The sequence below is a fragment of the Ochotona princeps genome, chromosome 31 (assembly GCF_030435755.1).
Source record: "Ochotona princeps isolate mOchPri1 chromosome 31, mOchPri1.hap1, whole genome shotgun sequence".
Classification (NCBI taxonomy): Eukaryota; Metazoa; Chordata; class Mammalia; order Lagomorpha; family Ochotonidae; genus Ochotona; species Ochotona princeps.
In genome coordinates this window covers 3,624,207-3,651,245 of record NC_080862.1, presented here as the reverse complement: position 1 = coordinate 3,651,245, position 27,039 = coordinate 3,624,207, and the positions used below count along the sequence as shown (strand labels likewise).

At 41.5% G+C, this 27,039-nt stretch overlaps 1 protein-coding gene across 3 annotated transcripts in view; it reads right to left on the bottom strand.

The window, feature by feature from the left end:
* The window catches only part of PCSK5 (proprotein convertase subtilisin/kexin type 5), a 327,170-nt gene that overhangs the window by 247,170 nt on the left and 52,961 nt on the right, over positions 1 to 27,039 (bottom strand). For all 3 annotated transcript variants that reach the window (XR_009244439.1, XM_004591776.2, XM_004591777.3), the window contains exon 3: positions 1,325 to 1,438. Coding sequence is in view for 2 of the 3 variants with exons in the window: in XM_004591776.2 (XP_004591833.2) it covers positions 1,325 to 1,438 (114 nt within the window). In the remaining variant the exon portion in view is untranslated. The remainder of the gene's footprint in view (positions 1 to 1,324; positions 1,439 to 27,039) is intronic.

Below are 27,039 nucleotides of genomic sequence, written 5' to 3'. Positions count from 1 at the left end.
TTCATCATTTTGTCAGCGCAGACAGAGTCCATTAGCTTCTGCCAACAGCCTTTGGTTCACACTCCTTCAGTGTGATGTAGCTCACTGTCTCCTCAGGTGACTCCTATGTCCACGTCAGCTTTGTGGCTCCCCTCATCCATTTTTCGCCTTAAGAATGAGATCACCTTCTATCTAAAATTCCTTTTGGGACCCAAAATATTTCCACAGTTTTTCACTTTAAGGCATGACGTGAGCAAGAAAACTGTTAGGACTCATACAAGCGTATTCCGTGTCTTCTAAATAAGCACACAGTCCCAGCACTGATCGGAGTAAGAAATGATGGCAGACAAGGCAGGGACAGCTTTCTGCAGGTGAGCGCGGGCTTTAAATGGCAGGAAAATCGTGACATAAGGAGGAGGAGGAAGGGCAGAGAGTACAGCCCAGGCAGAAGGAATGAAAGACAAGCAGATGGAGAAGCAAAAAGCAGGTATGGGGAATGTTAAAGATGGGTGTCAGTTGTTCAGTCTGAGACACTGTGCGGAGAAGCAGGGAGAGAGATTATAAAAAAGTAGAACGTGGGAAATACATAGTTGATGTTCTGCAATGAAAATGCTTGCAAAAGAGAGAAGAAAGGACATTTCATAGAGAATAGAGTCAATCAGTGCCATGTGGATTGCATTATTAAGAGTAAGTAATAAATTGTAAGCCATTTCTTAGTGATCATGAACATGCTACAATCAGAGAAATGTTTTCAGAGCAGGGACTGTCCAGAGAACCAGTGAGTCACTTTTCCCAACATGTTAAGAAGGTTGCCCTCCCTGAAGTCTTTTCTTGAACCACAGGACTACTTATAAGTCAAATCTTCTGGAGCCATCTCTCTCAGGTCCAGTTTTGTAAACTGTTACCGGAGTGGGCAGCCCTTACATGTCTGGATCCTGTCACTCATCAGCAGTCACTTCTGGGATTTCCAAGTGCCAGTAAGAAAACCAGGCACCTATCGGGATGGGGCAGATGTGTCATAGAGCTGAACCCCATTATTGACAACTCTGGTGGTACCTGCCTCTTGATAAATTTTCCTATCATCTGAACTAAGCATTCTACTACACAAAGTGAGTTCTGAAACACATACATTTGTAAATCAGAGCTGCCTTCTCTTTCTCCTTAGAGATCAAAGACCTAGAAACATGAATGGCCACTGACCAATGTCAAGTCTAGATCCTGAAACGGAAAAAACCAAGTGTGTCTATTAAGTATTTCTATGTCCTCCCAATCCCAACATAGAATGCAAAACACAGCACAAGACTGAATGGCGTGGCCCCAAGCCAGGATTCCACAGAGGCCTTACCATATACCACATGCTAGGCCACTTGGGATCGTTGAAGTAGGTAGACTGGGCACGGCTGAGGTCATAATCCCGTTTTGTCCGCTTTTTTACCACTTGCTGTTGGATCCACTCCACCTGTCAAGAGAAGGACTATTGGTAAGTGTTCAAGTTGCATCATGGTTCACAACGCCACAGCCCAAGGCAGCACTCATCTTGAGTCAATGCTACTTAAGCCACAATGTCTTTGTGGCAACTAAAATCTCTGAGTCCAGGAATTCAGACATTTCCTAGAAATCCCTTTTGTTTCTGGCATTTTTAATGCAAGCATACATTTTAGTTTTTTATAAACACAGCATTTACATCTCTCAATGAAAAGCTTGTTTTTTTTTTAGCTTTTGCAGAAAATATATGTTACTAGTAATTTACCACAAAGTGGCAGTGTTATTTTTTATGATTTTTTTTATTCTTACCTTGTAATAAGGGTTAGAAGATTTTACTGTGCAGATCAAAATCTTAAACAGTTTAGGCTTTGCAGTTCTTATGGCCTCTGATGCAATCACCCCTCATGCCATTGGCGCACTATAGACAACGATGATATCAAAGTATACCAATAAAACTTTCTACATGAGGGACTAGCACTGTGGCACTGGGGGCTTAACCATTGCCTGCCATGCCAGCATCCCTGAGTGTCAGTTTGAGTCCCCATTTCTTCACCTCCAATTGAGCTCCTAGCCAATGCACCCAGGAAAGCAGTGGAAAGGGGGACACATGCTAGGGCCACTGCATCCACGAGCAAGACCTGGAGCAGCTCATGCCTTCTGGTTTCATGTTGGCCCAGTCCTGGCAGATGCAGCCATTTGAGGATTGAACTAGTGAATGGAATCTCTCTTTATATATTTATCTGCTGTGTAACTGTGCCGTTTTGAAAATAAGTTGCATCATGAATTGTACTATGCCTCAAGTTTTTAAACGTTCTTCAATAGCACATTTAATTTATTCTTCAAAGGTTTGCTTGATTGAAAAAGTACAGTGGGAGGGAGGTGAGAGGGAGGCAGGGAGAGTGGGAGAAGAGAGAGAAAGAGGGATAGAGAGATTGCATGTACTCGTTTATTCTTAAAATGGCCCAAACGACTGGGGCCAGAGCCAGGCTAAAGCCTGTTGGCTGGAGCTCCGACTAAGTCTCCACACAAAGCGGCAGAAGCCTGAGTACTTGAGCCATCCTCCGGTGCCTTCCTAGACACATTAGAAGAATTAAATAGAGCAGTTGGGCACAAATGGCTACTTGGGTATGGGATGCTGGGAGCAGAATAGCAACCTAGCCTGCTCCACAGGAACAACTGCCCCCACAGATCAAATTTTAATAACATCCAGGAATCAACTGCTCTAGGACTAGACAAACTTCACATGACATGCTGCCACAGGATGCAGTGGGAAACCAGCAGCTGAGAAATCAGAAATCCAAAGCCTTAGTCTTAACTCTGGAACAAAGTTGACAAAGTCATTTAACTTCCTGGACCACGGGCTCCTGCACTAGTTCTAAAATTCAAGCCTGTTGTAACTGAGAAAAGTCGCAACATCTAGCCGTCACATCTGCCTGAACATATTAACTGGGAGCCTTGACTGTAACAGAGGATCTCTACTAGCTTAAGTGTGTAACAGGATAGCTTTAAACAATTATGATGGCAATATGGAAAGAAGCATGCTGTGGATTCAACAGCGCATCCACAATGCAATGCCAGCCCTGGTGGTATTTTCCAATTTGTCCTGATGGTCGCTCTGATTTCTTCCAGTCACAATGCTCTGAAATGTTGCATTCTATCATTTATTTCTATTGCCCATTAAGAAATTAAAAATTGACCAGAGGTAGAGGCAGATATTTGTAATTCGCTGCTGGAATTCTACATCTACCCATTCAGAAAAATATCTCTAACCCCCTCTTGCCTACTTTAGCAAACAATTACTGGGTAAGAAGAGCTACTAAGGTATCCTTCTCAAAGCAGATCAGAGAATATGGGCATGCATATTCATTATCTATTTCCAGGAAAATTTTAACCTATTCATTTCAAACAAGCTTTTTGGGAATGAGTTTCATTCATCTTATTTAGTCACTCAATAGGCACTGAGTGGCAGGCACTGTGCTGGAAAGACAGGATAAAAAATTTTTTATCTTAAAAGAGCTTTTATTTGACCAAGGAAATGTAGCAAATATTCCAGGTTTACTCATAATATAAAAATATGACTGTCTTTTGGACTGAATATTTGGAGGAAATTTATATATATCCCATGAACAATATCTGACATAAACTGACATCACTATTTCTTGGTCTAATTGAGAATAATATTGGCTATGCTTTGATTTACATTTATTTTGCCACTGTACATACTTCTGTTTTCTCAATAAGGACAAATTTGCTCACAAAGCACGCTTGAAAGAGAAGGCTATGTACAAGAACTCTTCTCAAAATTCATCTTAATATTGGCCTATCCCCATGGAGTCTTCATGAATTCCAAAGTCCCAATCTATACATGTGTACACAAAACAGAACCCATTAATTCCCTTCCGCTGAACAAGACAGCCTGAACTGGGATAAGAGTGGAAAACACTCATGCAAACAATTGGGGTAAGCATGTGAGAAAACCAAGGGACAGCCATTTTCCTACATGAACTACAGTCACTGAAATAGAACAAAGCAACTTACCCAACAATATCTCTTCTGTAATTTTACTAAACAAAAATGCTTACTTACAGGGCTTGGTGGCTAGAAGGTGGCACGGTAACTTGGCATCTAGATTTGACTACAAGTCACTCTGTCTGATCACAGGGTTGCAGTGCCCATAAAAGGTCAGTGGGGTGTTTTAGTGCTAAATACCATGCACTTTACGGGTATAAATAGAAAGCTCTATATATTTTGGAAAATGGGAAAAGGACCTCTTGGACCAGAAGGATGTGTGACCGTAAAGATCATAGTAAGATTTTTAAACTATGTCCCACATGTTTATCTTTGAGCTCTTTAAAGAAGAACTTGGAGGTAATCTGATGTTATTTTCTGCCAAGAGTCAACTACAAAGACAAGACTCTTGAGAATTCAATTTCATAGAACTACAGTCTATCCAAGAGAAATTCTATGCTTTTCCTCACTGGTTTAACTTCTACATGTTTTACATCTTACATATTCAGGAAAAGTTACTCCAGTAAGTACAGAATTTGAAAGTCATCAATCTTCCATTAACTTCAAACACCTCAAGTGCCAAGTGCACATCAGACTGTAATTTCTGTCATTAAATCTCACTTGCTAAGAATAGAATAATTCACAATTATGTGAAGTTACCACTTCATTTGTAATTGTATCTCACTGTTTTCACAATTTTCCAATTTTTTTTATACTATACATGGGAAGGCGAGATGAGAAAACAAAAATGCAAATCTACGATCATCTGCATAGGTAGATAGCTAAGTATATAAATGAAAAATCTATAAAATGTATACGGACTTACGTATAAAATAGAAAATTAATTATGGCATTAATGTAAAAATGTATGCTTTAATGAAACATAATGATTTAAACATATTGAAGTTAATAATTAAAACATAAACTTGTGGCAAACATGTAAAATTATGTATCAATGGAATAGAAGAAAAGGTGAGAAGTAAACCCCAAAAAGATAAGAATACACGGTATGACTGAACACATGCCATCCTCGGTCAGGGAGGAAAATCAAATTATTTCTTAAATAGTGCTGGAACACCAACTGGGACGAAAAAACTAAGGTGAAAGTCATTTGGATGTCTTATATTGTGATTGGTTTGAAAGGAATAAATTATCTCAATGAAAAGTAAACAAATGAAACCAATACATTCACATAAGAAATAAGTATGATTTCTAAAAATAAGCTTTGAGTGAAAGATCTTCATCTAAATCAAAAAGGAGTCTTAGAAAACCTGATAAATCCAACTAGATAGAACAAATAAGGTTTATCTGCAATGACGTAAAGAAACCTTGAGGGGCTGGTGAGGAGCTGCAGGTTAAGCTGATCCTTGTGGTGTCGGTATTCCGTATCTGCACCAAAGCCCAGCTCTTTGGGCCCCTGCCATGCATGCGGGAGACCTGGATGCTGTCCCCAGCCCCTGGATTTGACCCGGCCCAGATTTGGCCATTGCGGTCATTTGGGGAATAAACCAGCAGATCAAAAACTCTCCATTTCTCTGTCAGTCGGCTTCTTCAAACAAATACAACATCTTTTTTTTTTTTCCTAAAGATTCTTTTTTTATTTGTATGGTAGTGTTACAGAGACAGAAGGATAGAATTCTTCCATCTGCTTGTTCACTCTCCAAATGGGTAGTTATGGCTAGAGCTGGGTTGAAGCTTCTTCCTGGTCCCCAACATGCGCGCAGGGGCCCAACATCATCCACTCCTTTCCCAGGTACACTAGCAGGGGGCTGGACCAGATTACCGCAGCTCTGGCCATGACGGACACTTGGGCAGTGAGTCAACAGCCAGAAGATCTTCCTCTCTGTCTTCTTACCTCTGCATATCTGATTTTCCAATAAAAATAAAATAAATCTTTTTAAAAATAAATAAATCTTTTAAAAAATACAATACGCTTATTTAGTTACAGTCATTATATAATTAAGCCATATTTTCAAATGTCAAAATTACAACTTTTTTTTTTTAAAGTAATAATTCAAGAATGGCACACTAAAAGTACTTTAGATAGTCTTCCCAATTCCTATATCTTGGAGAGCACTTCCTATATTTCCCTCTAATAATTGGATGGTTTCTGGGTGCGGATTTGGGTCCTTGGTCCATTTAGAGATGATTTTTGTATAAGGTGACAGGTGTAGGGGCCAGCCTGCAGAGACAGGCTCCTATCCAACTGTCCCAGCAGCATTTGTTGAAGAGAACAAACTTTTCCCCTGGGTTATTTTCACTCCTCTTGTGGAAGATTAATTGGCTGTACATGGGCAGGCTTCCTTTTGGGGTTTCTATTCTGTTCCATTAATCTTCTTTGTTTCTGTACCAGTACCAGACTGTTTTGATGACCACTGCTCTGTAGCATGTCTTGAGATCTGGAATTGTGATTCCTCCTGCTTGATAGTTTTATATTGCACCCTAACATGACTTCACAACTGAGAAAAGTTGGGTAAAGGGAGCTAAAAGGAGTGACTGTGAGGTCAGTCCTCCCTCTGATAAATTATCTTAAGCCATTCTCTAAAGATGCAAGATTAATATTTAGAAAAGTGTTTGTAAGTTATACTACTCAAGTCATTATTTGAATGAAGAATTTGCCAGAAAATACAATAACTAAGAGTCCTTGTTTTGTATCTTTTTTTGACCAGAAAATAAAAAATGGAAATACAATTGGTTTGACTGAAACAAAAAATACTCCTCTGATTTTTATTTCATTGTAAAAATAAGAAACAGTTGCCTTGTTTAAAAAAAAATACATGAGTTAACTGCCTAACAGACACATACGCTCTTTTTGCTAAAACAAAGAAGCATTAATGAAAACACTGTAGTATTCAAATGCTGCTTCTTAGCCATTAAAAATAACCCAGAAGTTTTCTAAAATTCTAGTCAAGAAATCAGAGTATAAAAGAGAACAAACAATCTGAAAATTTGGTACAATTTTGTGCTTAAACAGAGCAATCTATTGTTTACATTTGACTCATCCAATAATTTGTTATTACAGAGAGAATGCTTAGTATTGTTATTCATCTGCCGCCTATTCTACAGAAGAGCTACCATACTTTTTGAAATCCTACTAGCTCCAGATAGCTGCTTGAGCAAAATAAAGCATTATTTTTTTATTTGATGGAGAAGTTTTATTTGCTTGAAACCAGCCTTTTGGGTCCTATCGACAGATCACAGATATCAACAGCCCGTCGTAGAGACTACACCTAATTCACAGTGGGGAACCAGGGAGCTGACCAGTTAGAAGAAAGCTGTGAAGCAGATGTGGTGTGGTTATGAGACAGTGGCACAGAGCTGTAAAGTTTTACATTTTGTTGGTTTCCAGCAAGGATGTCAAATTTTAAACCATGCATTATTAATGTAATGTTGTAACATGATACCTACTGATAAAACTTACAGAACTGTTGCTCTAACTAAATAACTTACTTTTAGAAAATTAAAGTCATATTTCTCTCATTAAACTATTCCACTTCTGTGTGCTTCTAAAATTTTAATTTACTAATTTGTTGGTTATTTCCCCACAAATAAAATGATAGGTAAAGGGAAAAACGATTGTATTAAGTTCAAATGGTAAAATGCATTTCACATTCTCAATGTCCTTTCAGTTTTTTGTTCAAAAAAAGATTTATTGAGTAACTACCGCATGACGAGTATCGTTCTGATTCGCTAACAGAATGACTATGCAAAATAACCAATTTCCTACCCTCAGGAAGTTTCTGTTTCAGTGAGAATAATAATCATGGAAGAAAACAAAAGATTACATAATCAACATTCATATACTGAATGATGCAAACACCAGATAACGTAAACTGAGAGATTATAATCAGGCGAGTAGAGGTAAGATGGTCAAGAAAAGCCTTTTTTGAAAGATGTGTATCTTTACAGAATACTGAACAACTAAAAAATCAGTTGCATATGGATGTCAAAGAAAATATTTCAGGCAATGCACCTAGAGTCAAACTTCCCCCAACGGTGACGTTACTGTGTCTTTTGGTCTTTGGCTCCTCAGTGGGCAAGACACCTAAAGCAAAACTTCGGGCCTTCCAGAACTGCATCTCGCCCTCTAGTGGACAAAGGAGGATCGCGGCGTCAAGGAGGCAGATTCCTGCTCCTAAGTACCTGGAACAGGACCTAGAACTGTGCACAGGTTTACGGTAGTGACGTCCCAATGGCTCTAAAACCTTTAGACAATGGGGACAAACTCATACGAAACAAGGACCAAGCAATACCCTCTAAAGCAGGAGGCCCGAAGGCAATGAACGCTTGACTCAGAGGTCTTTCTGACGCTAGTTAACCCTATCTGGTGTAGAAGACCGTTTGATGCAAGTTCCCTCCTCTCTGCGGTGGAACAAAGAAGTTTCAATATCATCTAAACCACAGCGAAATCACTGATGACATCTGGCAGATACTCTCAAGCATGAACTCTGCAGACATCAGAAGACACAGTGACTTCATCATCTGATTTTGGACAATACCATCCCTGGCACCCTGGTGGCGGGGGAGGGGGTGGGGGGAGAAAATAACATTCATTGTTGCACAACTCCGGTAGCTCTGTCACAATCTTGAAAATGATTAACACCAAGGTAGGTTTTCTAAGATTAACACAGTTACTTCCGGAGCTGTCCAGGCCTGCTCTTACTTTACATGGTAGGTACCACAGCATGATTCCCTCTACGTACAGAATGGGGAGCTGGACTGCTTTGTGCCATAAGCAGTGCAGAAGAACAAAAGGGGAGAATGGCCATGCTTACTGCAGAACAGCACCGGTCACTAGCTTGGACGCTGGGCAAAGCGCACAAATTCTCAGTGTGATATGTTTGCATTTTTAAAACATCATGATCGTTAAAAGGGCTTTATGACAATGTGTACACAAATGTAGGCTGCCAGAGTACTGAATATCTTGTATTTTAATTGCATATTTCCTCTTTTGCTTTGAGAGGAAAGAAACTGAATTTTAGTATTCCAAAAACCTTGAACGCTTGGTAATGGGCCTTTAGCAAACAGGTGTTAATTGGTAGTTACTTTCAGATTGCATTAGTATGTTTTATTGGTAGGATGAGTTTCCCAGTTATTCAAAAGGAAAAACAAAAGGAAATTTAAACGAAAATGGTACATAAAAGGAGTCAGGCAACTACGCTTAATTTTCGAAGTTATAATATGATATTTTCTGCTGTAGTAATAGGTAGGTGATAGAACAGTGGACACTGGGTAAGAATACGAATCAACCCCATCTTGGATCCCCTCTGGAAACTCATTCCTGTATAGATTCTTCTCTTTTCGGAGGAGATCCCCTGTCTGTCCCCAGCATACCAATCCAAATCTCAGAAGCCACAAAGGCTGCATCCACATGTAAGATGGATAAAAACTGAAGTGCAAAGTAGTTGTGAACACAGACCAACGTGTGGAATGGGGCTGCAGAAGCCAGCCATTGCAGCAGCAACGGCATGGGCCTGTGGTGGAGTAAGGTCTCTGAGTCCCACGGAGCTCAGTGACATCCACTCTGAGACTGACAAAAGCGTCTCCAGCATCGGAACAACCAAGAACACTCCATAATCAAAGCAGACAGCAAAAGAAATACAGATTTTTTAAAGCAGTTGTGGAGGGATCAACATAAAGAGGAAGGAAATGAAACCAGCTCTTAGGTAAGTTACAAAGGATACCACTGAGAAGAGAAAAAAAAATTCTAGCCTATTTTTTTAACAATTACACTTGAAATATTCTTTTTTTTAATATTTGAACTTAATACTTTGTCTATCTTGGTCACTGCTAATAATACCCACAAAAGGTTTCAGGTTCATTTTCTCAATGAAGTTGCTACTCCCCACACTTCCTTAAAATCCCTCTAAGACAAGGTATTTATTTTTTATTTGTCTCAATTCTACTTGTCCCTTGGGCCAACTTTAATTTGTTCTCTAGAAAAAAGAAAAATAGCTCCCTCTTCCTATGCGTGGCAACACCGTTTTCAGTGATTTAAAGTAATCTGATTTTACTGAAGGACAAGAGGAAGGAGGAGACTTAGAAAAGGAAGGAGGAGAGAAGAGTGGAAAGCCAGGGAGGAGAGAAGGAAGAGGGAAAGTCTGTGTGGCATGTGCAGCCCAGCACATGGAGTAGGGCTGGGGTATTCAAAGCCAAAGCCAGTGGCGTGAAGTCGTTAAGTACTTGTTGAGTGACAAGATTATATCCAAAGAATATGTCATTGTCTAACTTGTATTTCAGGTTCCTCTATTTAAACTGTGGGACAATTAATCTAAGCGAAGAGAGGAAATTTGAAAATAATGTGGATTACCCAAGTATTCAAAGGAAGTAGAGTTTCAGGTCACTTAAAACTAATTCTGTTGTCTAAATGGCACCTGGGGTGAAGTTCACACATTTGATGCAGTGTGATCTTAACACAGGGCTGAACTGGGACAGTACGTAATCCCCTCCAGCTCCATCTAGGATGGAGATGATCACAGCATTAAAAGCATAGTGGCAGGCCTGCATTCCCCACACAAATCCTTCTAAGCAATGTGAAAGCCAAGGCGATCTAATTAATAAGACAAGTCAACATTTAAAAAATAAACACAAAGTACATCTCTGTTCTTGGTGTAGTTGATTTAGGAGTGACAACGTTACCTTAAAACAAAGTGCCCATGGCCTAATGGAGTTTGGTTTTCTGTGGCCAATCCTGAAATTGTATAAATCATCTAAGATAGTCCCAGATCTGTATTTGTAAAAAATTAGATGCCTTCAAGCTGTGCATCAATGGAATACAAATAGCATTATTTTGTACAGAGTGGGGAAATTGTTCAATTCAGCTGAGATTAATATAAAAAGAGGCAAATTCTGGCATTGTTTCCCCACGCAGAGGGAAGGGAGTGATTCACTAAATACAGAGAAGCACGGCACATTATCCTTTGGAATATAACACGCTTAATTCTATCAATCACAGACAATGACCAAGAACTGTAGACTCATTCGGAAAGAAACCTCCTTTGTGACCAACTCAGCTACATCATATATATCGATTTCCTCTCCTAGTTTTGCAAATCTAACTAATGATTGTCTTTGCTTCTAACCTCCATGGCCCCCACTGCTATGATCATGATCGTGGGATGGAAGGCTGGTCTTGGAAGTTGATAAGGCAGTACTCAAATTGAGCCATCTTCTCTCTCTCTCAAACATGAGAAATACTCTGTTCTCGGGTAGGTTTTCCTCCTTCCGGGGACCATTACGTCTCTACATAATCAAGATTTAAAAGCTTCAAAATCAAGAAAATGCCTGTTGCTAAGCTGGCAAGCTCTAGCTGTGTGAGCAAATGAAACTGGTTGAAAAAACAATGCATTTTCTTCTTGTTATTGCAAGATAAATACAGTTTTCACAGAGAGAAGGTATGAAATCTGCACAGGTATCCCATGTTCCCTTACAATGAACCCATACTTCTATATTTCTAAAAATGAGTTCAAAATCTAGGAATGATTAAGTGGTAAGAAGCCACTCCTGAGGTGAAGTGAAGTCTGGGTGAAGGCCGTCCGTTGCATGTGGACACCTCAAGACCAAGGAAAAAGAGAGGAAAGTCAACAGTGTAGCAAGGTCTTTGGCTTGGGATTCCACAACATTTCATTTTCCTGAACTCTAACCTTTAACTTGGCGGGGAAGGCAGGAGAATTTTGCAACTCAAAACACTGGAGTTGTGGCATCATCACCCCTTGAAATATTCAGCAAACAGCTACTTTGGTCAAGCTCTGGGAGAAGTGAGCCTCTAGGCTTTGGGGGGGAAAATACTGCACCAAATTCTTGGGCCAGCAGGAGAGAGATTGACACTTTGTCCTCCAAACACAGTTGCTTGAGGCAAACCAAATGTTTTCTCAATTTGAGTGTGATTTCTTCACCTCAGAAGCTACTGTCTGGGGGCTTCCAGCACAGTGGTACTTCACAAAACGTGCAGGTTAGAGCATGTGAAAATTTGAAAGAGGACCTGAGGAATGAGTGTGCCAGGAGCAGCTCCTGCCAGCCCTACAGGAAGGGCTCCTGGTGGGCTCCGGGTTTTACAGAGACAAGTGCCAAGTCACTTCACTGGGCCTCCCTCAACCCTGTATTGCATACCCACCACAGTTAATTACAGGAGACCCAGGCCTAGGGGTTGCAGAAAGAGAGAAAACACATTATCATCACTGTCATCCAACCTGACACTTTCTCAGTTTCAAGACCAGGAAGCAGCCCATCTCCGCCATCAAACCTCTTTCTTGCAGGCTGTGTGTTTTGGATGGCATCCCCCGGAGTCTGTTGTGTCAATGTTCATGGAAATGTGACATGGTGACTACACCCAGGGGGCTGACACTGGTTCTCCCTGGCCCTGACACCTCCCTTGTTCCTGTAGAGATCCCTCTGGCCCATTCAAAACCATCAGCATGGGAGAGGGAGCTGCCCTCGGTCACAGATCCCAGAAAAGAGCTGATCTGCCAGACTCACTCCTAACAGACTTCCTTCAGTGCTATACTCAGCAGCTCAGAATCAGCATGAGGAAAAGCAAACTATAGACTAGAGGGAGCCTGAGGGATCTGCCTGGATTTCATGGACTCCCAGGAACCCACACTAGTAGCTCCAACTTTCTTCAGGCCCTGAGCAGCCATGCTTAATGCTTTCTGGAGTAGTACCCCAGAAGAGCTTACAGAATTAAGCAAGTTTACTAACCACTCATTCAGAAAAAAAGAATGGACACTAATCTGGTGTCATTTCAGTCTCTAAAGAGGAGAGAGAAAGCAGAAGAACGGGTTACAGCAAGGAGCCTGCAATGGAGGTCCAAGACACACCAATGGTCACACAGACAAGCTGAGAACAAGGGAGTGGTGGTGGTGGTAGTGGTTTTCAAGATATTTTGGTGAGAAGAGAAATAGTTAAGTTAGTAATTTTAAAAGTAAAGCTTCCTTTTTCATGTTTTGTTCAAAATACCCCAAAAAAAAATCTGCATCGATTGTTTTCTTAACCTCACCAAATTGTCCAAAGTCTCCTTTACCAGAGGAAAGATGCAGGTTACTGTGAGGTTAAGTGATTTGATCTGGACACACAATCATTAAAAATCAGAGCCACATGAGCCTTGAGATGGTCAACCCATGTCCATGTGCTTTTCAGCACTGACTCCCTTCTGAAGCATCGGTCAGCAGGCTGACTTTTGGCTAGGAGGGTCTACACATTTTTATTTTTTCTCCCTCTCTCTCTTTCTTAGGGACATCACAAAGAAATTAGTCAGGGCTGATTAAACACTTGACCAGTGGCGTTCTCAGTGAGAGGAGAAGGAAAGAGGAAAGAAGTAGGACAGAGAATGGCACATCCCTGGAGCTTTCATCACCTACACAAGGAATTCAAGGGCTGGGGAGAGGGCCCTCTATCACTCTCTCACTCGACTGCAAACATTTCTGAATGAGTTAAGAGACACAATCTTCATATGACACACAATTTTCTGATGAGTGGAGAAAATACAATCTCAAAGGGCAAATAAAACAAAATGAAAATAAATAAATAATCCTTGGCTATAGCCTTGGCAATGATAACAGAAATTATTTTTCCCTCAAGGGCACTGTGTGCGCCTGGTAATTTCAGAATACATAAAGTTCAAGGCCTTAACATTTTCCCAAAATAATAATAAAAAAAGAAAAATCCCCTCATAACTACAATCATTAATTATCCAGCCTTTCTCAACAAGATGAAGTGAGGCAAAAGGAGACATGTTGGTGAACAGTTCAGAGCAGAGCTGCTGGATCCCAAGAGACCCAGGATGGAACATTCTGGCCTCCCTGTGAACAGCAGGCCACCTCAGGCAAGTTCAATGGGCACAGTAATCGAACCTGAAGGTTGCATGAGCCGATCTGCATCAGACACTTAGCAGAGCTCCTGGCACAGGAATATCCACTGCGCAGTCATGGTGACATGTTGGCTTTCCAAGCTATACCTACCAAAATTCACTTCTTTAAATAATCCCAGGGCTGTAAGTAAGGCTCCTGTTTACTCTCAATTGAGCAGAGTGTAGTACTGAAGGTAGAAATTGTCCAATAAACTGGAAAACAGGAGACTGAAACTCTGTGGCCCTGTTATTTCTTTGATTTATAAGCATATGGGTTGAGCATGTCAATGGCTTGAGGCCAGAAGGTATGTCTCAGACCAAGAGGTGAGTGAAGCAATTTGCCTCATGAATGTTCTAGGTCACTTTCTGTGCAGTTACCCAAGGAGACCCTTTCTTCAACAAAATGTTTTGCTTCAAACAAGAAAAGACAATTTCTAAGGGTCTGGAATCCCATATGACTTGTAAAATCCTATGGCCTCTAGGGAACCTTTTGACTTCTAGTCGAGCACTAAGGCATTTTGCCATTAACCTCTGAAAACAGACATCTAGGTCATTTAAAACATCATAACATCAAGTCTGTTCTTCATTTTGCACAAACTTTCCAATTACTTATTCTACTGGAATAAATAGCAGGAATCCTGGGTGAAGATTAGATCCGAGGAGAGTTATGTTGATGCTAGAATTCTCCTGAGGGCAGGTGATACAATGCAGCCCCATTGAAATAGATAGCCACAGGTTCTGTACAAACCATACTATTGAAATAGTATCAATATATCTTAAATATTATCAGAGCCATGATGAGAAAAGGAAGCAGGCAGTGTGCACACTGATATTTACCTATTTATTTTTTTTAATTATTTATTATTTAACTTTATTAATTACATTGTATTATGTGACACAGTTACATAGATACTTGGGTACTGTAAATGACTAAATTTGAAATGAGAAAAATTATAAAAGATTTTACAAATGTTCCCATATGATACCTACCATGTATGATGCAGATTTGGGAAGGCTCTGTGAGATGGTCAGTTCTCACCATTTTTCAGCAGCTCCACTTGGAAGCTCATTTCCTCATAGCTTGCTCGTTGCAATCATTTCAAACCCATCTGCCTTATAGCGCATTTGGCTACACCGATTTCTTCATGTTCCAAGCTCTTGACAGAGGACCTCAGGAGACAACTTCAATCCTAACACTTCCATGGTTGAAAGTATTTCCTTCTGGGTTACTTTCAGAGTATCCTGTGCTAACCTGTACCACAACCATCATTAAAGAGATCTTAACTATCTGCCTGTCAGGCTTCTTCATGCAGCATGTATCCCTGGAAGGAAGATATTTTCTTTTTCCTGTTACTAGCCCTAGCATTTGGCAGAACACTTCGATTTTCACTGATGTACAGTAGGTCCTTGCAGAATGAATGGCCTTGCTTATGCATAAAGAGTCTAACAGGGCTCTGTGAAATACTCAGACTGGCGAGGACTTGCATCAGCTGAGGTTGACCTTTCAACACTTGTTTAATATCGTTATTGCTTCCTGAACTTTAAAATAAGTTTAACTAGATACGTACTTACGGGATACCTATCAGACACAATGCACCACACTAACCTGATTTTGAAAATGCCTTCCATGTATTCGAAGTAAGACTCAGAGATTCACTAAGGGTAACTGAGACCTATAAGCAGGGAACCAAAAGCCTTCTAGAGAAAGAACGAGTTTTCCTTCATCTAATAACATAAATTGTAATGACGGGTAGGTTTTTATAGCAGAAATGGGATAGACCAAAGTGGAGAGTTACAAGTTAAAATCCTAGGAAGCAACATGTCCAAATGATTGGTTGTATTCAATTATTTTTTTCCTCACTTTGTTGTGTGCCAAAATTCAGGGCATTAGTAGGTTTGGGTAGAAAATAATTTCTTCCCAATCTTACCACAGCTCTTGCTACAAAGCTGTGTTATCCAGATGGTCCTCCACTTACAATGGTGCTAATTCCCGCCAGACCCACCGTAAGCTGAAATAGCATAAGTCATAACGTATTGATGGTCCGTTACCTATCGAACATCAACCGTTGTACAGTCTTAGGTGTTCCCTCTTATGGTTGTGTGGCTGAAGGGAAGAATTGACATCCTGAGTGTCAGAGAAAGCACGGCCAAGAAGCAATGTTCCCCCACCCACCTTTCTGCATAAGCTGGGACACTGATGCTCTATCCTTGAACCAGGATGTACACCAGTGGCTCCCTGGTTTCTAGACATCTAGACTTAGACTGAAAACGCCATCAACCTTCCTGGGTCTCCAGTTGGTACAGGGCAAGAGGGAAGAACACAGGACTCCTTGGGCTCCTTAATCAGGCAAGCACCTCCTAATTATACTTTACTCTCTGTCTTTCTCTCCCTCCCCCTTACACACACACACACACACACACTTTGCATATGAGTATCTGTTAAAAATTAACAAAAAGGGAGAACTAAAAGATCAATTTATCTGGACATAATGGTTTTAAATCCATGCAGCGTACTTTTAAAATATGCTTTTTTCATTCTTTTTTTAAAAGATTGGTTTTATTTTTATTGTAAAGTCAGATATACAGAGAGGAGGAAAGACAGAGAGGAAGATCTTCTGTCCATTGATTCACTTTCCAAGTGGTCACAATGGCCAGAGCTGAGCCAGTTCCAAGTTAGGAGCCCATAGCCTCTTCCGGGTCTCCCACAGGAGGGCAGGGTCCCAAGGCTTTGGGCCGTGCTCCACTGCTTTCCCAGGCCTCAATCCGGAAGCTGGATGGGAAACAGGGCAGCCAGGATATGAACCAGTGCCTATACAGGATCCTGGCACATGCAAGGCTAGGACTTTAGCCGCTAGGCTATCACACCGGGCCCTTTGATGAACTTTCGAAGTGCATGCTACATGTGAACATAAACTCACACAGCTATCAAGAGTTGGTAAACGTCTTCTACTGGTCTTGTTGCTTTGGAGAACTGTGACCAACACACAGGTAACAAGGTCCATGATATACTTCAGTTGGCTGCCTCTTATGTCCTGCCAGATTATTTATTTATTTGGGCAGGGATGTTAAAAAGCCTGGCTCGAACATTTAGTTTTACGGATGAAGAACTGAATACAAAGTGGGATTTTAATTTTGTGATAAAAGAGATCTCCACCTCTCAGACAACCATTTGGCCTTTATTTCTCTACCATGTCACCATCAAACATTTGACACTTGGCTTTAACATACACTAAATCAACAAGGACTAATCACCACCACTTGGGCAAGAAGAGGAGCTATTTAAAAGTCATTTTTAGCTTCCTACAGTGTGACAACGAGCTGTCAATTTAGAATATGGGCCTACAAGGAAATGCTCTTGTCAGGAGGGCAGAGTATATAAGTAGCAAGCACTTAATTAGCAGGACAAACTGAAATGAACCATAAATTAATAATGGCACTCATCAAACTGAAATGTTACTGCTATTAGTCATGCACTGGCATCTGTGAGCTTCACTCCTTCTGCCATGCCTAAGCATGGACACACCTAGTACCATCAAGTATGAGCAAAAAAATATGCCAGGTACAGAGCAGTGAATCTAGCTTAGTAAAGGCACGGAGCCTGCAGAGGGGTTGCACCAGGCTTCCCACAACGTGCTGCTCTGCAGTCAACTGTGCACTGAGAACAAGTGTTAATTCACTATTTCTATACCAATGCATATTTAAAATATTTGAGAACATTGAAATGATGTCAGGTAGAGGGCCCAAAAATATGCCTGATGTTCTCAAACACCCTACTTAAGCCATACACACAAATATTCACTGTTTTGACTTCAAAAAAATCAGCACAAAAGGAATTCTTAAAACCTTGACTTGTTTGTACCCTAGCCAAAGGACTCTGAGCCCCTTAGGATTTGATATACCTACTTACAAAATGCAGATTTTCCTGGTATTTTAGCCAGTGTATCCTCAAATCCATAGATGCAATTAAATGTACTTTCTTGAGACGGAAAAGTAATGCAGTGGCTTGGGTTATCGTATTTGCTCGCCAAGACCTACAAATCAGTTGTAGACCACCTGCCAGGTTCCTAACAACAGCGAATGTTGAGTATCACTTCCTTTTCTTCAGAGAAGCAGAGCAACTTCAAATACAGCGATAAAGCAAAACCTCCAAGGCTAATCTGGGGCTTCAGTTCAGGTCTATGACTGTCCTCTCCTTACAACACCATCCACAATAATTATCATTTAACCCAAAGTCAAAATGCATGCAAACAAATGCTTTCCCACCACCCACAGCACTCATCTGGCACAGTCTACAGTGCTTCATTTGAGTAGGAATCATGAGAACACTTAAATGTCAAGATGCTCGGTGTGGCTGACACCTTTAACCCAATGACTCAAGAGAACACGCCTCTCTAGAGCTTTTTCTTCCAAGATGCTTATTTTAAACACAAACATTCCTTACATTTTTCTCTATAAATTGCCAGAACTACAAATGTGAGAATAAGTTTAGAGGAAAGTTGCAATGCTCATGGATTTGCCAAAGTGTATGGCCAAGAAGAACCAAGAATGATGTGATTTTTTCCCTCAGCGTGATGAGCTAGTAGGGCTAAATCTCCATTGACTGCACTGGACAAAGTATCTTTTAAGTGCTAACCTGCAAGTCACAGTCCAATCTGATCTTCTCCCTCCACATTTACATAGCAATTTTTAAAAGACAAAGGAAAAATAAATATAATGCCAATAATAGCAATAATTTGTCTAGGATTTTAATCAACATAATCATCAACTTTAGAAGTTGGTTGGCATCATGTAGACGGCATCGTTACAGGTAAGGAAGCTGAGAGGTTTGTTTTCCCTGTGTTCCAGAGGTAGTCGCTGGCAAAACTGGATTCAGACAAAAGCGAACTCCAAAACCCACTCAATCAACTGTCAACACATAGTAATTCATGGAGGGAGACAAGCTCTTCACGTGGAGATTCCAGTTGGGGGCCTTGACTATGTCTCATCACTTCTGTTTCATTTAGATTTACACCAGATGGGCAGGTCTGGCGTGTGACCAGCTCCTTATAGATGGGTCAACTTATTTGTGTCCATCACAAATGCTGGTTCTCAGGCCTGGTTTAGTAGCCTAGCAACTGAAGTCCCCACGCAGCATGCACTGGGATCCCATATGGGCACCAGTTCTAATCCCAGCTCCCCTGCTTCCCATCCAGCTCCCTACTTGTGGCCTGGAAAAGCAGTGGAGGATGACCCAAAGCCTTGGACTCTGCACCCGTGTGGGAGGCCCAGAAGAGGCGCCAGGCTCCTGGCTTTGGATTGGCTCAGTTGTGGTCATTGCAGTTGCTTGGGGAGTGAATCAGTGGACAGATTTTTCTCTCTGTCTCTCCTCTTCTCTGTATATCTGACTTCCCAATAAAAACAAATCTTTTTTTTTAAATGATGGTTCTCATTCTACCTCCGATTCTCTGATGACACCTTCTCAAGCAGACAGCAGGAATGTCAACCCTAGGGCCTTCTGTCTCTTTTCAAGGTTAGACAGCACAGAGGGGCCAGGCACGCAAGCTGGCATCACAATTCCGAAACTTACTATCCATCCTGTTGCACCTAACATGTTGTCAAATGAAGAGAGTTCTTGGTTCATACGGAAGAGCCATCCTGTTATGTCCCAGCCATCAACCTCCAGTTGCCTGCAGGCTGGTGCATCTGCCAACAGATTCTGACCCCATGTGCTCACTGATTGCTTGGCTTCTAGCCAAGCTGATCAGTACCTCCCCAGTTGCCAGGCCTGATCTAAAGCCAAGAGTTTTCTACACAGCCTCTTTCTGAATCTGAGGTGAAGAAGTCTTATCCATCCCCACAGAGAAACCCCATGCTCTACAAGGCAGTAACCTACACGCCCCTGTGCAGTCACCCCCGATGAGCTCTACAGTCAGCGTCTGATCAAGTGCTGTGCAGCAAAACGAGAATGCAAGTGCTTGATATTTGCAAGCTTGATATTCTCATACAGGAAGAAAACGAAAAAAAAAGCTGAGATGACTTTTCACAACTAACATTTTATGCAATATATCCAAAAGATTACAGTTTTGATTCATAAACTATATCAAAAAACTATTAACAAAATAGTTGTACCAATAGTTTCGTTATTCGGTTCTCACACTCTTGCACTCCATTCATACACCAAATTTTTACTGAAAATGTTTGCTCTGCATTTAGATTTCATTTCTTTGACATGTGAAATAGTAGAATCACATGCCAAAAAGACATGAAACTCATTTAAATATTTCTTAATGCTTGATTCAAGTATCCACTTTAAGATTTAAAGTCAACGAAAGTAAGTGAAATTAAAAATTCAGTTGCTTAGAGAAACTAACCATATGCCAAGATTATAATGGCCACGTCCAGCAATCAGCTAGCATATCTAAGGTCAAATTTGAATGAGTAAATGACAGAATATGTTTTAACTCACTTGTTTATGTACTGAAACGACCATATGTTCCAATCTGTTGATTTGCTTCTTAATTGGTCATAACAGCCCAGAACTCAACCAGGCCTCCCAATTTCTTGAGTCATCACTTAGCTGCCTGCAGAGTTTTGTATAGTCTGCATGAGCAAGAAGCTGGAGATGGAGGCTGGAGCTAGGTATAAAACCCAGCCACTCCAGTACAGGACACACGCATCTTAACCTGCACCTTACTCACAAGGCCAAATGTCCCTTGTTCATGAGAATGAGTTGAAAATGTCTTTTGGAATATTAAATATTTGACCAGCTAATGCAAAATAAAATGTTGGCACCAATGTAGGGCAAGGCTTTGAATTGCTAGGATTTCTTTTGTAGCTTTAATCACTTTGTAGGGATTTCTATAGTAGCTTTCATCACTTCGTAGCAAGTCAGTGCAATCCAATTTCTGGACAAGGGTACAAGAGTCTCACAGTCTGTGCCGCCGGAAGGACATAAGGCTGCAAGTGAAGCAGTGGGTGTAGTTGGAAAGCCTGCACACCAGCTCAGTTCTATCAGAAGTGCTTCACTCCAGTCAATGAGGACAACAGCTGGTGAATCAGAGGCAATACTACACCACAGAGCTCCTAGTTTAACCAGCATGGAGCACTCCTTCTTCCAGGCAGATGTTGTCTCAAGCTCATCCTGTGGCCAGCTTCATCGCTTTCCACTTTTTCCTTCCAGTGGTTGCAGGTGCATTTTAACTCCCCTTATGGGCAAGAGAGATCCTTATTCATCACTGAATTGAATGACCGGATGTCCTCTTCTGACCCAGCCCATCACAGTGGAAACCTGTTGTCAACACCTGTTTTCACTCTCAGAATTCTGGAAGATGATCATTGATGGTGGAACTGAGCGCTTGGGAACACAGCTGTTGAATGCTAATGAGCAGAACACAGCCGGTACCCCAAGGATGGCTAATGCTCATCCCGGGCCTTCTTTCCCATACAAGAATCTCAAGGGGCAACAAACAAATGCAACCCTGGTTGTGAAATGTGTAAACTGGCCTTTCCACCAAGATTCAGTCTGCAATCTTTGACACTTCAGTGTGCCATTTGCTCTCCTACTGCCTTTCCTGATTCATCTTTCCTCCCATGGTCCCATCCTGTCTTCCCTGAATCTTAAATGTGTTCCTTTTTCTCCAAGATTTTCCAGTTTGCTAGATTCTGACAATTGCTCTGATAGATTCTTCCAACCTGAAGTTTTCGTATTTTTAGATTTATTTTTATTGGAAAGTTCGATATACAGAGAGAAGGAGAGAGACAGAGAAGAAGATCTTCCATCCAACAATTCACTCCCCAATTAGCCACAATGGCTGGAGCTATACTGATCTGAAGCCAGGAGCCTGGAGCCTCTTCTGAGTCTCCCACGTGGGTTCAGGGTCCCAAGGCTTTGGACTGTCCTGCTTTCTCATGCCACAAGCAGGGAGCTGGATGGGAAGCAGGGCAGCCAGGATTAAAACTGGTGCACATATGGGATCCCGGTGCATGCAAGGCAATGACTTAGTTTTTTTTTTTTTAAGATTTATTTTATTTTCATTGCAAAATCAGATATACAGAGAGAAGGAGAGACAGAGAGGAAGATCTTCCATCCGATGATTCACTCCCCAAGTGACTACAACAGCTGGTGCTGAGCTCATCTGAAGTCAGGAGCCAATAACCTTTTCCAGGTCTCCCACACGGGTGTAGGATCCCAAGGCTTTGAGCCGTCCTCGACTGCTTTCCCAGGCCACAAGCAGGGAGCTGGATGGGAAGTGGAGCTGCCGGGATTAGAACTGGCGCAATATAGGCAAAGAGGAAAGAGCTATTTCATTTTTGCAGATGGGAAAAGACTCTCAGGTCGTGTCATCTCCTTCACCCCCTTTATTCTCCAGTTGCCTCCTCACACACAGGTTGCCACGGACAGATTAGCCTGTGTCCTAGATGACTGGGACTGTGGCATCGGGTACTTGAGTCTGAATTCTGGGTCCTCCACACACTGGCTGTGTGCACAATGTGTTCACAGGGAACACAATGCCACTTCAGAGGACTTCAGAATACTCAAACAAATTCAATTCATGCACATAGAGGCATTACAGATTCGTAATAAGCACTCAACAACCTGTGAGTCTTTAGCCATTCTTTACTCATCCTATTTGCCCCGGCACTTAGCGCTGCAATTTCTCAGTACACAGTGGATGCCCAATAAATGCACTTTTAAACGGAATGTATACTGCTGCAAATGAGATCAATGGGGAAGCTGAGTGCCAGAAGGACTCTCAGCTTAACCAGGCACACAGCTCAGTTTATGCCATAACAACAGAGCCAGTCCCAAGCCCTGCCACACTGAAACACATGCAATGAATCTCTGGACATGGGCTGTTAGGCAAGAAGTTTACCGAGTGGGTGCAAATTCTTTCCCAATCTTCGAGGGGAGGACACTACATCAAATCACATGTGTCGCCCTAGTGGCTCAGCAGCATCTGCTTTTAATAAGAACATAATCCTTTAGTCTCATCCTATATAAAATGGACCCCACCCATACAGATGAATGCAAAGTCACCAGCAAGGATAAATCACCCTTGACGACTTTGCTCCTAGAGCATCTACCTGGCTCAGCCTACCCCTCCCGTCTTACTTCCCTACATACACTTAACACACGCGCCAACAAAAACGAAATGAGGCCTAACAGGGCCCAACTGTGTCACACATCTGAAACTTCAGCAGCCTCGCTCCTCAGAATGTCCCTGAAGCATGCCAGAGTCCTTGTCTGCTAGCAAAATTCCATTCCTAAAGGGTCAACTTACGACTTTCTCTCCTCTGGCTTTCCAAACAATTGTACTATTCTTGCATAATTCCCTCAGAGATCTGAGCATAGTGAGCCATATGGTCAGCTGCATGTCTGTCTACCTTTTAGACTGCTAACTTCTTATCAGAACCCAAAGTAGATACGCAGTGGTGACTGAATGACAACGTACCCGCTACGTAAATTAGCTTCAAACAATCTTTATACTACTATGAGTACTTAGGCTTGTTCAAGGAGCAAAAACCTCTGCTACATTGTACACTGTCAATGAGAAACAAAGAGAGAATCAGCTTTCCTGATGCTAAACCAGGGGCACAGACCACAGAGTTATCTACAGGGGAAAAAAATTCTACTTATATTCTCAATCTTCAATACTGCATGACAGAAGAAATTGAGATACCAAAAGAGTCAAGCTTCTGAACCATAAATAGGTGGATCAGTGTCATGAACATGATTTTTGACTTCTGAAAAGCCAGCATTTCCCTGAACCAGACAGCCAATACTGAGAAAAACCGAATTTCTAACATCTGTTATTTAAAATCAGGTTGAGCACCATTAAGTATACAGAGTAAAATGTCCTAGTAAACTTGCTTCATTCTCCACCCTTGAACTCCACTCTCTTCCAACTGGGGCAGGAGTTACGAAAACACTCCTGAACACGGGGAACCTGCACTGAGTCAAAAGCTGACTTTATTCATGTTCTTCCAGGGCGTTGCTCCACACGGGCATCATTTACAATGAAAAGATTTGCACCCGTGTGCACCTTAAATTTTGCTTTTACTATTTTAATGCATCAGGTTTTTTGTGTAATTTTTTACATGTTTATGAGGCAAATCTAATTTGAGTTTCACAACAACCGGTTAAATATTGTCTCTAACAGGTGCAGATTGCGTACACGGCATAGGGCAGATCTGGGACCTAAGAGTCAAGACTTACAGTCACTACACTTTGTTGCATAGAAAGTCACTCTCTGTTGACAAAGGAGGTTGGCTCCTGAGTGGAAAATGAAACCAGACCAAGGTCTCCCAAATCAGAATGACTTGAATGAACACGCCCATGATCCACAGGGACTGGGAAGTAGGTGTCCCCTATTGCCACCTGTCTGTCCCCCATTGGGAAGCAACACTACGCAAACCATAACCTTCTCATTTGCTCATTTTTGCCTATCCGAAATCTGAACATCAATACTACAATGCCCCATTACTTTGACTTTTAACCTGAGAAAAAGACGTCTTGGTGGATTCCAGGAGACAGGCATCTTCGTATGTCATGGCCGAGGTAGAACCCTCTTGGGAATATCCCCACCCAAATCCTGAAACACTGTCCTTAATATATTATCCCCTTAACCTCAATTTCTTCCAAATCACTAATCTACTGGGGGAAAAATACTTTAAACCATTACTGCTCTTCAGGCTTTTAAGAATCAGTCTGAAAAGTGCTGAGAACTGGACTAGAATAATAATGAAAACAGAGGTAAAAATAAGGAAATAGAGGCCAGCATAATGGCTCAATTGGTTATTCCTCAGCCCGCAAGAGCCATGTTCGTGTCCCGGCTGCTCTACTTCACATTCAGCTCCCTGGTTATGGTCTAGGAGAGTAGTGGAGGAAGACCCAAAGCCTTGGTACCCTGCATCCACATGGGAGACCCAGAAGAAACTCCTGGCTCCTGGCTTCGGATTGACTCAGCTCTGGCCGTTGCGGTTACTTGGGGAGTGAACTACCAGGTGGAAGATTGCTCTGTCTCCTTCTCTCTGTAAATCTGCCTGTCCAATAAAAATGAATCTATCTTTAAATAATAAATGAAGAGGACTTCAATAAGTGACAACGTCCTCCCACCAGCAGGGAGGAGGGTGCAGGGAGAAAACCTAGATCTACTTAGCAATCCTGCTCAAGTTCAAAGGCATTTTACCTTCCTTTTAAATTGGTCTTGAGGCAGCAGTTTCAGATGTGTGCGAATGCTAGCCAGAAGGTGCTGCTGCCTCAAGATCCCCCTGGCCGTCACAAGAGTCCGTGTCCCTCTAAATTCCTCCCTGCTTGACAAACGTATTCCTCTTTGTTGGGTTATCCACAACGACAGAAGTTAAAGCTCATATGCATCTCAACTCAGCTAATTCAAATCAAGTGTCAATTTAATTTTCTTCTTAGTGGAACAATGCAGAAAAGCTACTAAATCTTAAACGGGGACGTGAACATAGTTTAAACAGTTCGTAGATAAAGGCAGGTGCTGTGGTACTTCAGTTAGGCCACCTCTGGGGAATCGCCTCACATCCGATTCAGTTTCTGTTCCCCCCCTTGTCCCGTGGCATGGCACCCCATATGGGCACAGGTTTCAGTCTCATTTGCTGAACTTCTAAACCAACTCCCTGCTAGAACAAATATAAACCAGGGCTTTGGGATCCTGCATGGTGCATTTCATTCTGCAGAACTTAACCATTTTCAAATCATTTTTAAAAAGAGATGTTTACTTAGAAGAAAGAAAAGAAATATGCTTCCCGGTCAGAATGCTCAGAGTGTGTGCCAGCAAGAAGTAGAGGCTCTCACTATCAAATAAAACTTCGGTGTGCTTTCTCGACATTTTTTTTTTCCTCCTTGGCAAGCACCTCACATACCTGGCCTTTTTTTGTTTGTTTGTTTGTTTTGTTTTGTTTTGTTTTTAACATACTGGTTATGCAAAACCATGTCAATTCCATAATGTTACAAATTGCTGTTAATGTTATATTGGGACTCTTAATTGACTGGGATGATATTCTACCAGCTCTAACTTTGGACCAGAAATGGTCTCCCCAAGAAACTGTTCAACCCATCTGGACAATAAGTAGCTGGACTCTATGTTTGGTATATGTTTGCAAGGAAAGAATCTTGATTGAATTTGAACTGTAATACTGCACCAAGGTGGAGGAATCCACCAGGGGGGAGGGGCGTGGAGAGGGGTGGGGGGATTCCCAGAGTCTATGAAACTGTCACATAATGCATAATAATTAATAAAAAAAAAAAAGAAAGTTCTGGAGGGAAAGGATAGGGCGGTGTTTCAAGCCAGGCCCCTTTCATGGGGTATGCCTGTCTTTCTCTTTGGGTTCCTGAAATCCAAATCGACTTGATCCATGTGGCCAAGCTCCCACTTCGCTTTCGTTAATAGCAACATTCTGGAGAGCCTAGCATTTTAAGTCTAACAAATCGCCATTATAACGGCTGCAATTATAAGTAAATTTGATCTTGAAAGAAGCCAGGGCTCTGTAATTCAATGACTTTACAACAAAGCTATCATTATAATAAGGATAAAGTAGCATAGTGTTTTCCTGGGCACTCTATCAGTTTCTTTGAACACCAGGAATAGGAGCTGGAGGTAGGTACTAACACATTTCTATACCCCGGGATGCTCATTAACATTTGTGCTTGTAAATTCATAAGCAGCAAGGTGGTTTACAAACACAAAGATAGATGACTGATGTTATTTGCAAAGTTGAAGTGATTGATGAACCTAACCTGAACAATACCACCCCTATAATGAAAAAAAAATACTCCCCCAATGACACAAAAGTTGTGTGAAACTCGCCCTACATGTAGGAGCTGGAAAAAAAAACCAGACCTTTTTCTGTAGATAAAATGCTTGGCACGTTTGCTGAATATCTTGGCTTTCTATGTTTTTACACACTGTTTAGCTACAGAGTTACTATTAGAGTATTCGAATGATTCCCCCCTGTCCTTTTGTTCTTGTTTGAAGTGTTATCATCCGTGTCCAGTGTCAATGCTAAATAGGAAGATTTCTATGAACTGTTTTCATCTCTATTCTTAGCGCAAAGTTCAAATCGCTTCTTTAAAGTTCAGAGAGTGGCAGGAAAGTCACCCCCTAGGACCTCACAGAGACTCATACATAAAAATCTCATCTCTATTCTTCTTACAGTCACAAAACCACATACTAATCTCTTCTCTTGTACCAGAGTCTGACATTTCTGAATTCGAGTTT